This window comes from Neofelis nebulosa, chromosome 8 (genome assembly GCF_028018385.1).
Source record: "Neofelis nebulosa isolate mNeoNeb1 chromosome 8, mNeoNeb1.pri, whole genome shotgun sequence".
In the NCBI taxonomy this organism is placed as follows: Eukaryota; Metazoa; Chordata; class Mammalia; order Carnivora; family Felidae; genus Neofelis; species Neofelis nebulosa.
The window spans coordinates 17304181-17317264 of record NC_080789.1 but is presented as its reverse complement, the minus strand read 5'-3'; the positions used below and the strand labels follow the sequence as shown (position 1 = coordinate 17317264).

General features: G+C 41.5%; 1 protein-coding gene across 1 annotated transcript in view; it reads right to left on the bottom strand.

The window, feature by feature from the left end:
- Window positions 1-13084, bottom strand: part of ALDH1L2 (aldehyde dehydrogenase 1 family member L2) — a 67347-nt gene that overhangs the window by 1006 nt on the left and 53257 nt on the right. Inside the window, exons 17-22 of the mRNA XM_058741547.1 lie at window positions 12551-12644; window positions 10611-10710; window positions 9656-9754; window positions 6513-6678; window positions 4731-4836; window positions 1839-2038 (exon numbers count right to left, since the gene is read on the bottom strand). Of these exons, the coding sequence (XP_058597530.1) occupies window positions 1839-2038; window positions 4731-4836; window positions 6513-6678; window positions 9656-9754; window positions 10611-10710; window positions 12551-12644 (765 nt within the window). The remainder of the gene's footprint in view (window positions 1-1838; window positions 2039-4730; window positions 4837-6512; window positions 6679-9655; window positions 9755-10610; window positions 10711-12550; window positions 12645-13084) is intronic.

The window sequence follows — 13084 nt, the reverse complement described above, 5'->3', positions numbered from 1 at the left end:
GGTCTACTGAGGAACAGTGTTGGCTTGGTCCATCTCCACCACAGACCTTTCTCCCTTATTTTCCTGCCTGATGATGAACTCTTCATCTCCATCCTTTGCCCATTTAGGCTGAACAGAAGCGGCCAACATACGTCCTTTGGATTATACTAAATGAAGCAGAACTGAGCGGAAGAAAGGAAGTTTGAGACCCTTTGGTGTAATCTTATTTTAAAAATAAGGATGATGCAGTTTTCCTGGTTTACACTGTACAGAGAAGAGCATATCCAGGCAAAAAAACAAACAGACAAATAGGTTTGCTTTCTGTTTCCATCCCATTTCGAGCTAGTACAGTTGTCGATTTCTACGGCAGTGAAAGGGCATGAATACCGCAGTGCAACTAATGGGTTTATGATCCTGGAAGTTGAGCTAAAACAAGGCTTCTTAACCTTACTGTAGAATTACCTTGGCGAGGTTTTAAAACTCCTGATCACAGGTCCCATCCCAGACCAATTAAATCAGCATCTTCGTATTTTTTAAAGCTCCCAGGTGACTCTAATCCAATGTACAGCTAGGGCTGGGAACCCCTGGGCTTAGGGAATTTAAAACTGGGAGAGAAAGAAACTATTTAGGCAAATTCTATTGTTTTATAATAAACACTCTTTATCTCCAACTCAATGGGATTCAGAAGGAGAGACCCCTTTTTTGCTGCAAATACATTATCAAAAGTCGCCAGGAAAGAGAAGATGTAAAAATACCCCCCAAATTAACCAAATTTATGTTAGGGGACTATAATTTCAGTAAGCCATGAACATTTCAGCTTTTGAAACGACATGCCAGACTGGCTGCGGGGAGTAAGAACATGGGCTCCGCAGCCAGACTGCCTGGCTTGGAATTCTCTTTCCAGCAGTGGCTGGCTACATAACTCTGGGCAAGTTCCCCAACCTCTCTGAGCCCCAGTTTCTCCACTTATAGAATAAAGATAATAATAGCACTTACCTCCCAGGGCTATTGTGAGGCTCGATTGTGCTACTACAGGCACATCTAGTTAGCACGAGATCTGGTCCATACGTAGGTAGTGTTCAAAGTAAGCTATTACTTGAAATGTGATAGTGTCATTGCCCACAAAAAATGATCTTTCGGACTTTTTGCAACTCTAAACATAACTTCCCAGACTCCCAGAAAACCCTGCCAATTGCAGTATTGATTCTGAAAGACCGCCAAGCAGCTTACAGACAAGATTTATTCTTGGAGCTAGCTGATTACTGCCCTCCACTCATTTCTCTGTCTTGATTCCACTTCGTCCCACAAAAGCTAAACCAAGTTCATGATGAATGTCAGGTCAAAAGCCAAACATATTTTAGCTGAAAGATAGTTTCTTTTCAACATTACTCTTCTTTTAAAAACACTTTTCGGGGCGCCTGGGTGGCGCAGTCGGTTAAGCGTCCGACTTCAGCCGGGTCACGATCTCGCGGTCCGGTCCGTGAGTTCCAGCCCCGCGTCAGGCTCTGGGCCGATGGCTCGGAGCCTGGAGCCTGTTTCCGATTCTGTGTCTCCCTCTCTCTCTGCCCCTCCCCCGTTCATGCTCTGTCTGTCTCTCTCTGTCCCAAAAATAAATAAAAAACGTTGAAAAAAAAAATTAAAAAAAAAAAAAAAACACTTTTCACGCATCCAGTTTGTGTGCTTTTGTGTAGGTATGTTAAATAAAAACGTTTCGCGTTAAAAAACAAGTAGTGCCCATAAAAACCCAGGGACGGCTGCCATATAGGAAATGTCCTTCAAAGCAATACACAAGGGTTGCACGAAACATAAAGCAGACTTCTCTGCGACAGTAGAACATGCAGTAGAAAAGCAGAGCATACCTAAGTCTTTCCCAAAGCCAGATTGTTTAACCCCACCGAAAGGGGCGGCCACGTCCGTCTTGTTGTAGGTGTTAACAAAAACAGTTCCCGCTTCTAGTTTCTCGCTCACGTACATGGCTTTGTTTACGTCTCTTGTAAAAACCCCTGAGGCCAAACCGTACTCTGTGTTATTTGCTCGCTGCAACACTCCATCGATGTCCCTGCACGATGTTTGCAGGAAGACAACATATCACTGAATGCAAAGCAAAACACTCTCATGTCATGTTCTACTCCTCCCCCCGCCATGCTAGAAACGGAAAAACGTTACTGCCAACTGGCTTGAATTTTTATAAATGAAATAGTTCAGGCTTACACCAAAAGAAACTCCCAACAAGGTATTAGAATTCTAGCGTTATATATTCCATGTATATATCATGCAACACCTTTTAAAATCTAATCTGAAGTCATCTTTTCCATTTTCTTCTTGGTTCTCCTTCACGACCTCTCACTTCCTCCCCTGTCCCTGGAGTCCTACTTCTGGATACATTCTCAGAGCACCCCTGCTGTTTCCCTCCATCTCTCCAGATTTCGCATACAGCTCAAGGCTCATTCTGTGCCTCGCCCTGAAGCCTTCCCAGCTCCCACCAGTGCCACTGTGGAGGCAGTGGGGTGTAGTGGCTCAGCGAGTGGCCTCTTGACCTTGGGCAAATGACTTCATCTCTGCATGCCTTTGTTAATTGCAAAACACTGCAAGAATAATAAAAGGACATTTCTTGTTGTCTCAAGGACTAAATGAGCTAATAGTGCCTGGAACATAGTACATGCTCAATAAAAGCCAGCCATAATCAGGGAACATGTATTCCTCCAAACTCAATATTTTGATTTAACTCTTTCTGTATCTCTGGTTCACCTCCCGGCTACACTTGGCAGCTCCCTGAGGGCAGGAATGACATTTTATTCTTCTTTATACCATGGTGTTAGATCATCAAATGAGAGTGAATTCAATGAATAAAATTCCATTAAAGGAGAGCAAAATTACTCCTTAAATCATGATTCCCCTGCCTTTGGACTCAGTGTGTGTGCACTCCCAAGAGAGTGGAGCCTGACCCTGCTCATCTCTCAGTTGGGTCCAGTTCCAACGTGTCTGTCACAGTATGAGTGTCCCATCCTAATGTTTAAAACTGCATGATTTTCTACAGCACGGCCAGTAAGTGCAACCCAAGGATTTCATCTGGCGCTCTGGCAAAGAAAGAGGATCTGTCCCCAGACTGGAGGAAAAATTAATCGTGCTCAAGATTAAGAGACAGCACGTGCTTCAGTGTGGTGGCTTCTGAAGAGATTTTCAAAGGTAATCTCGGCTACATACAATTTTAAACTCGCACAAGAAATTTGGAGCTGAACTTAGAGTGAACTGAGGCTCTGCTAAAACTCTCAGACTTCTTGATGCATTGCACGTGGTAGGGAGCCAAATATTTATTGACCAGCCTAAGGCAGAAAGATGGCTTTATGCCATTATTTGTTGAGGACTATCGAGATGACACGGCTTCATAAGACACCTTGGCCTATTTCTAGGATACTAACAAGCATACCAGTGGCAACAGCACAATAGCAAACGTATCTTATTTAATTTTTAGAATGACACAAAAGGATAGATGCTATTAATAACATCACAAAGAAACCAAGGCTCAGAGTGAGTAAGTAACTGGCCCAAGCCCATAGACGAGGTCAGGTGCAGAGGCAGGCTGCAGACTCCACCCACTGTGGCTGCCTTTGGCCCTCTGTGGTTGATTGCCCACGTCCCTGTCTGTCTCCCTCATCAGCTGGTAAGCATCTCAAGGAACTGTGACCTATCCGGTTTATACCCTGCAAATCTGGCCTCTAAAATCTGCATGTTTAACACAAAGACTATGCTATGGGAGGAACTTATGAGGAAAGGAAGGTTAATAGGGCATTCTTGGCTCCCTGTGTCAAAAGGTTGCTCACTATAGCTTAGCGTCCCCAAATATGTCTTACAATATGTCTATCGAAGATCAAGAGCGGTGGCTGGGTGGCTCCGTCAGTTAAGAGCCTGGCTCTTGATTCTGGCTCAGGTCATGACCTCAGGGTGGTGGGGCTGAGCCCTGCAATCGGGCTCTGCCCTGAGTGAAGAGACTGCTTAAGATTCTCTCTCTTTCCTCCTCTCTCTGCCCCTCCCCCGCTCGCTCTCTCTAATAATAATAATAATAATAATAATAATAAATAAAATAAATAAAAGAGCAAGGAGTCCTTTGAACTTGGTGTTCTGGGTTTTTTTTCCCCCTACTTTCTCATTGGTTGAAGGAAAATTCAAGCCAGAATTCTGAAGAATTTTGCACAGCATACCATGAGAACCTACTGTATTAAATATTCTTGTATGCGCTCAGTTGCCATATGACCCTCTTTGATATGCTAAACACTTTGGAAAGCTTCCTGTACTGTAACAAACCAGTATATCATTTATAGTTGATTACATGGGGATTGTGGACATTGCTATAAAAAGTTGAGTGTCTGCTTTCAGGGGCATCACTCTTATGAAGGCAGCGCCCTTTCCTTGGGAAAATCACGGGCTGCCTTCCCTAGGAATGTGAATGTGAAAACTAGTTTTGCTATTCTCAGTTATTCGTCTTGTTCCAGAGACGTTGCGAATATTGGTTGTACACAAACTAAAATTCAGTCAGCTAAAGTTCCATACCGTCAGCCATTAATTTAAGCTAGGAAGCAAAAATATATAACGACCTACATCGGTTACCCTTCTCTTCTAATTAGTTAAGTCAGTTATTGTCACATAATTGAGAATTACATGTTCACTGATTTTATGGCCTGTATGCAGCACAATGGCGGATTAAAAAACACTTATCTACTCAAAACCTGTTAGATCGTGCCTGAAAAACATACCCATTTTGGAACTTAGAAATGACCATTATGGGCCCGAATGATTCCTCTTTGGCAAGATACATGTGGTCTTCCACATCTGTGAACACAGTTGGTTCCATAAAAAATCCTATTTGAAAAACAGAAAAGATCATCAATTACACGGTAATTAATTTTTAATTAACAGTTTGCCCATTTAATTACATTATAATTTTTTTCTTCCCTTCGGGGTCAATAAAACCAAGACAACTTTCATTTTCCTACCTGGCATTAGCCTTCCTAGGTTCTTATTTTTTAATCTGTTTCTTAACAAAAATTTCAAACATATGTCAAAGTAGAGAAAGTAGTATTGTGAATTGTAAAATAAATATTTTCTCCTATTTTGCTATCTTTGATTCATTTTGTTTCCTGGCTGAAATAATTGAAAGCAAATTCCAGAGATCACAACTTTCATCTCCAAGAATTTCAGTACAAATCTGTAAAAAAATAAGGATTAAAAAAATTTTTTTTAACCTTTTATTTATTTTTGAGAGAGAGAGAGCGAGGGAGAGAGAGAGAGTGCGAGCAGGGGAAGGGCAGAGAGAGAGACACAGAATCTGAAGCAGGCTCCAGGCTCTGAGCTGACAGCACAGAGCCCAACGCGGGGCTCAAACTCACAAACCGTGAGATCATGACCTGAGCCAAAGTGAATGCTTAACCAACTGAGCCACCCAGACGCCCCGAAAAAATTAAGTATTTTTTTTAACTTCCCACAATACATTATCACATCTAACAAAATTAGTGCTAATTCCTTCTTCATGGTTTCTATTTCAAAGGACCTATTGGTTCTTTTTCATGGTTTCATGGTTCTATTTCATCTAGAACCTTTCACCCCTTATTTTTCATGCCATTGACTTATTAAACAGATGGAGTCAGTTGTCCTGCAGGATATGTTGCATTTAGATTTGCCTTTGTTTCCTTGGGATGATATTTAATTTGTTCCTTGATCCAGGCGCTTGGGTGGCTCAGTCAGTTAAGTGGCCGACTTTGGCTCAGGTCATGATCTCATGGTGTGTAGGTTGGAGCCCTGCGTTGGGCTCTGTGCTGACAGCTCAGAGCCTGGAGCCTGCTTCGGATTCTGTGTCTCTCTCTCTGCCCCTCCCCTACTCATGCTCCGTCTCTGTCTCTCAAAAATAAGTAGATGCTAAAAAAAAATTTAAAAGCAATTAATTGTTCCTCGATCCCCTTTATTTCTCGGAAATGGAAAGTTTGACCTAAATTCACAATTAGATTCAGGTTAAACATTTTCGGCAAGAACACTGCAGAGGTGATGCTGTGTGGTACCTGTTGTATCCCATAGGAGACACATCAGACCTGGATGTTCTGCTTTCACTGTTGCTAAGAATGACCAGGGGCTCCCAGCCGGTGACAGCTTGACCTCTCCATCATAAAACTGTCTTTTTTTCCTTGAGACTGGCAAGCCATCCTGGGTGAGAAACTGAGACCTTGTATGTACTCAGCTCCCCCCATCAACCTCTCTCCTGACAACTTTAGCCTCCCTTGGTGATAACTGCCTCATCAATCATTTCACTCAATTAGGGGTACAAAGTGGTGATTTTTCTATCATTTTTTTTCTACATTAATTAGCAGGCACTCTTCTGTTAAAAAAAAAAAAAAAGTCTCCCTTATCAGCTACTCAGTGTACCGAGACCTTTGGTTCATACAGGAAACATAGACAAATGTTACCTTTTCCCCTGCTAATGATCAATTTGCAGAGTAAGGTGTTGGAGCACAATCCCAGTATGCCTCCTGCGGAGGTGGTCTTACCTGGTCTTTGAACTTGTCTTCCCCCGTACACCAAGGTGGCCCCCTCTTTCACTCCAGCTTCACAGTATTGCAGAAGCTTTTCCAGATGGGCCTTATGATTTTGGGGCCCGTGATCGGTAGATCTGTCAAGTGGATCACCAATTTTCATCTTTTTAATTTCTTCCACCTGTTTGTCACCCAGTTCACAAAACACAATTGACTGTTAATAATAATAATGGATACCCTCAGCTCAGCTTCTACTGTGTGGTGGCTGTTGTACTAAGCTGTCAAAAGATGTGTGGTCTTTTAGTCTTCACGGAAGCACTGGAGGTGGGTATTCATTATTTCCATCTTACAGATGAAGAAACTGAGGCTTAGACAGGGTAAGTGATTTAAGACACACAACCACTGGGGCGCCTGGGTGGTGCAGTCGGTTAAGCGTCCGACTTCAGCCAGGTCACGATCTCGCGGTCCGTGAGTTCGAGCCCCGCGTCAGGCTCTGGGCCGACGGCTCGGAGCCTGGAGCCTGTTTCCGATTCTGTGTCTCCCTCTCTCTCTGCCCCTCCCCCGTTCATGCTCTGTCTCTCTCTGTCCCAAAAATAAATAAAAAACGTTGAAAAAAAAATTAAAAAAAAAAAAAAAAAAGACACACAACCACTAAATATAGTAGAGTTTTCCTGACTTGAAAGCCCAAGCTGTTAACCACTAAGTTCTAACAGACTATAAGCTATGTATGTATGTTATATTCAAATTATCCTGAGTGTTAATCCATTAGAATAGCAGACCTGATGTTCTGGAATTTTTGTTAACACAGCACACTTTTACTCTTCAGGACGTATTTCAGGACATTGCTATTTCTGTCCATAGCAATGGCCACGTTGCTATCTTTTCTTCTCCCCACCAAATGTGGCAGACTGCCCTTGAGACATTTTCATGGTATAGCCATGCCAGAGGAATTGCTAGAATGTTCTGATAAAAAGCTATCTTTGTTGTGCAATGTTCATCAGAGGCATGTCTTTGTAATCGTTTCCCATGCACCTCACTTACCTTAACCTACTTTTGCATTTTCTTATTTATTTATTTTTAATGTTTATTTACTTTTAAGAGAGAGAGAGTGGGGGAGGGGCAGAGAAAGAAGGGGGCAGAGGATTCAAAGCAGGCTCCATGCTGACAGCAGAGAGCCCCATGTGGGGCTCGAACTCATGAACTCTGAGATCATAACCTGAGCCGAAGTCAGATGCTTTACCAACTGAGCCACCCAGGGGCCCTTGCATTTTCTAATGTTAAGTCCATTTCCAGTAAAAAGAAAGAATGAGAGTTACCATGACCCAATAGGGCCCTGAATTTGAATTTAGGTCTGGCAAGAATCCCTCAGTAAGTGCTCAAGAAATAGTTGCTTGAGGGGCGCCTGGGTGGCGCAGTCGGTTAAGCGTCCGACTTCAGCCAGGTCACGATCTCGCGGTCCGTGAGTTCGAGCCCCGCGTCGGGCTCTGGGCCGATGGCTCGGAGCCTGGAGCCTGCTTCCGATTCTGTGTCTCCCTCTCTCTCTGCCCCTCCCCCGTTCATGCTCTGTCTCTCTCTGTCCCAAAAATAAATAAAAAACGTTGAAAAAAAAAAAAAAAAAAGAAATAGTTGCTTGAATGAGTGAATGAATACAGATGACATGTGTACAAAACATGTTTATTGATGGGCTGATAAGGTAGACTCTTGAAATTTCTGGTCTCAGCATTTGGAATGTCAACAAACTAATTGCAAAAGTTCTGTAACCTTTATTTTACCGTGGCGCAAAACTGAATTACAGGGGTGCTCAGGAGGGTAGCCACTGCCCTCCATAGGTCTACTTGTTTTCTTTTCTTCTTTTTTTTTTTTTCAACTATTTTTATGTTTATTTATTAATTTTGTGAGTGAGAGAAACAAAGAGCACAAGCAGGGGAGGGACAGAGAGAGGGAGAGAGTGAGAGAGAACCCCAAGCAGGCACAATGATGTCAGCGCAGAGCCTGACATGGGGCTCGATTCCATGACCCTCGGATCATGACCTGAGCCGAAATCAAGAGTCAGATGCTGGACTGACTGAACCACTCAGGCACTCCTGGTCTTCTTGTTTTCCATTCTCATGAAGAAAGAATGTCTTTTCTTCTTGGGAATGGGGAGAGGGAATTGACCCTAAAAAAAAGAAGCTGGGTGCTGGTTTTTCAAATACAAACAAATTCATGATTACTGTTACCATAATAATGGCATACTGTATTATAGTTTATTTTAGCCACACAATTCGTGTTAATAGTTCTACAAATGGCTTCTTTTGGTCTTATGTTTAGAAAATCATGACCAATCTATAAGAGGTGTGTATGTATATATGTATGTATGCATGTATGTATTTATCTGTACATTTCAGTGGAGGAAATGATTGGCTGTCTGATTAACAGTGCATTGACGATTTGCAAGGATCCAGCAGTATATCTCTCTTAGTCAACTTAGGAATTTATAAAAATCTAGGAGTGTATTTCCCATTAGTCTCAAGGATATAATTTACTATAAATGTAGAGCAAGGTATAGATAATAAAAACTTTTAAGGTTTTTTTTTTTTTTTTTATAGAGACCTATACCTTTTTACTATGAGAAACTGCAAATATATAAAAAAGTAGACAATAACATGACACCCCATTTACCCATCATCCAGCTTCAACAATTACCAACTCTTGGCCAATTTGTTCCCTTACTCCCCTCCTCCCCTCCTGGGTTTTGTTTTTTTTTTTAATTCTTTTTTAATGTTTATTTCTTTTTGAGAGAGAGAGTGGGAGTGGGAGAGGGGCAGAGAGAGAGGGAGACACAGAATCCAAAGCAGGCTTCAGCCTCCAGCTGTCAGCACAGAGCCCGACATGGGGCTCAAACCCATGAACCACAAGATCATGACCCGAGCCAAAGTCAGACGCTTAACAGACTGAGCCAGCCAGGTGCCCCTATCCTCCTGGGTTACTTTGAAGCAAAGTCTACACATCATACAATTTCCTCTGTAAATATGTCAGAAAGTAGCTCTAAAAGGTAAGGACTCTGTCATTTAAAATATGGCACAGTACTAGTATCCCACCTAAAAATTCATCGATATCGCCGGAAGTACTTTTCAGGTAAAAGCAGTTTCTATAAAGCAAATTGGAAGATGTCTTACCACTCTTGTCACAAATTCATCGTGGATGGCTTCTTCCACAAACAAGCGCCCGGCTGCAATACAGTTCTCTCCTTTGTTGAAAAATACTGCCCCCATGCCCTTCAGCAACAGAAGAGAAAATATTAACAGTACTTCAGATTGTCCTAAGATCACACACACTGAGAATTAGACGTTGTTGGAAGACAGCAGAAAAACAAAAGTCAGAGCCAATGCCTTGGCCTAGCTAATGATGGGAATTGTCTAGAGATACTCAGTTTTTTTTTTTTTTTTTAATTTTTTTTTTTCAACGTTTTTTATTTATTTTTGGGACAGAAAGACATAGCATGAACAGGGGAGGGGCAGAGAGAGAGGGAGACACAGAATCGGAAACAGGCTCCAGGCTCTGAGCCATCAGCCCAGAGCCCGACGCGGGGCTCGAACCCACGGACCGCGAGATCGTGACCTGGCTGAAGTCGGACGCTTAACCGACTGCGCCACCCAGGCGCCCCTAGAGATACTCAGTTTTGATCTAGCACGATTTTAGGGATTTTGTTTCTCCTTTCCCCCTTTTGGTCCAGGAGCGCTTAAAAAAAAAAAGTGTGTGTAACAGTAAGGATACACCACTAAGAACAAATTTTGTGGTGTAAGAAAATCTATATTATTTGATACATTTAAATGTACTACTGACATACCAGATTTTGCTTTTAAAATCTTGACATCAGTTTGTATAAATCATGAATGCTTAGAAAAGACTCTCTTATCCCCCAAGTTTTAAATACAGCTTAATGATACAAGTGTAAAGGTACTATTTTTTTTAATTAAGTGATTTAAATAGTCCTAAATCTAAGCATTAAGAGAGTGGCCTCTACTGATGACCAGACAAAACCCAATCTCATTTTGAGATTTCTGATAAAAAAGGAGATGAGACATGTTTTAGAAATAGGCACCTATTTAGGGAGATTTGTCCCCCTCTTACCATTCTCACGGCCTTGTCAAGTTCACAGTCATTGAATATTATAAGTGGGGATTTGCCACCAAGTTCAAGGGAAACTTTCTTCAGGTTGCTCACAGCACAGCTAGAGGAAAATAAATGGGAAATGAGCATTCTCTCGCGTGGGCCTTTTTAACTCTAAGTTACCACTTAGCATGGAAAATATAAAGGAGCCTCGGAAATATTAAGAAACTTATTCAAAGACAAAACACAAATGGTTGAAGGGTAGTAGCCGTTGAAGCCCAGTGATGAGCACATGGGAGTTCATTCCATGATTCTGTGTGCTTTGTAAATATTAGAAAGTTTCCATAATAAAAAGCTTTTATAATTCTGTGATTCAATAACTAGAGATCCTCATGGATAAATTTAGATTCTTAAGAAATTTGGTTACATAAAGCCCTGGCAAGGAATTTAACCTCTAGCCAGATTCCTGAAGCATTACAGAAACAAAATATCAATTTTTAGAAGTACATTATTTATTTCCCCCATCTGCAAAAATATTGTTATTTAAAACATTTAAAATGCCCCCAAAAACTCAGAAAGAAGAAAAAAAATCACAAAATTCCATTCCATGGCTTCATATCCATGTTTTCACCATTTTGACATACTTATTTTTGGTCTGTGTCCAACCACAGCCTTTGCCTTATTTAAAATGGTTGTGATCAGGGCACCTGGGTGGCTCAGTCGGTTAAGCAGCCGACTTCAGCTCAGGTCATGAGCTCGCGGCCCGTGAGTTCAAGCCCCACGTCGGGCTCTGTGCTGACAGCTCAGAGCCTGGAGCCTGTTTCAGATTCTGTGTCTCCCTCTCTCTGACCCTCCCCCGTTCATGCTCTGTCTCTCTCTGTCTCAAAAATGAATGTTAAAAAAAAATTTTTTTAATGGTTGTGATCACCCCATATGTACAATTTTATACCTTAGTTTTCTATTTTCTTTCTATTTACCTTTTAACAATATTTTTCAATATTATTAAAAATTCTCCATGAACATGATTGCGTGGACCTCCATTACACTGACATCCTTTTTTTTTTTTTTTTTTTTTTTGAGAAAGAGAGAGCGAGAGGGAGAGCGCACAAGTGGAGGAGAGGGGGGCAGAGGGGGAGAGAAAGAATCCCAAGCAGGCTCCACCTTCAGCTTAGAGCCCAACACGGAGCTTGATAACACAACTCAGGGATCATGACCTGAGCTGAAGTCAAGAGTCCATGCTTAACCGACTGAACCACCCAGGCATCCCTACACTGACATACCTTAACCATGCCTTATTTTGGACATTTAGATTGTCTGCAATTTTTTTAAAAAACAAATGTTACTGCATTTTAGGAATTCATTTTATAAATAATCCATATTTGCCATTTATATGTCTCTTCAGTTTCTTACTTATGCTCTAAGACCAATTTGGGCCACAGCTTTAGTATGCAAAAATTTTTTGTTCTGGATTGTCTACACCCTACCAGTAGGGTGTAGAATTCCAATATGGCTCTAGTTTTATGGACTATGGGCTTTATGCTTTGGAGAGTATTTTATTATATGAAAATATCTCAATACCCTGCAGTGATAAGTAGATTTCTCTTCTAAATCTGATGTGGGTTTTCTCCTTGCAAACACATTCTTTTTTTTTTTTTTTAAGCTTATTTATTTACTTTTGAGAGAAAAAGAGAGAGAGAGAGAGCACACAAGTGGGAGGGGGGCAGAGAGAAGGAGAAACGGAGTCCCAAGCAGGCTCCGCACCATCAGCGCAGAGCCCTATGTGGGGCTTGAACGCACAAACCGTGAGATCATGACCTGAGCTGAGATCGAGTCAGATGCTTAACCAACTGTGCCACCCAGGTTACCCCCTCCAAACACATTCTATATGAAAAAGCAAAAAAGCATAAACAAAAACCTGGTTTACTAGGATCTGCAGTAAATCAACACGCTAAAACCAATACCTCTTCATGATCTGCTTGCCAATAGCAGTGGACCCAGTGAAACCAAGTTTACGGATATCAGGATGTTCAGAAAGGCGTTGCCCAGCTATGCCACCTGTAGAATCAGGGAGGAAAACACGAATTAAAACATTATTCAAGTTCTTACGGAGAGAGTGACTTTGAATTCATTGAAGTAGATTTCTAAGCTTTCTTAGTTTCACATTTTCTATATTAATTACAAATTGAAAAAGTCTAAATAATGTCCTCCATGCAATTATCAGCCCCCAGAAGACGGGTAAGCCTTGGTTTTTCATCTTCCAAGGTAATTTTTAAAAACTGAAACAGGCCACCTTATGGTAGTTTTACAACATTGTTCAATTTCTGCTCCTCCCACCCTACTCACCCACCATTATATTTCTACTCTAAGATTTTTAGCACATGGTAAATATATTTATCCTTAAGTTAATTATTTGGTAAATCGTATTTAGCTTTAATATATGGTAGTTACAAGACAAGACTCTAGAGGGATAATAGTCGCTCAGCTACTCCTGTACC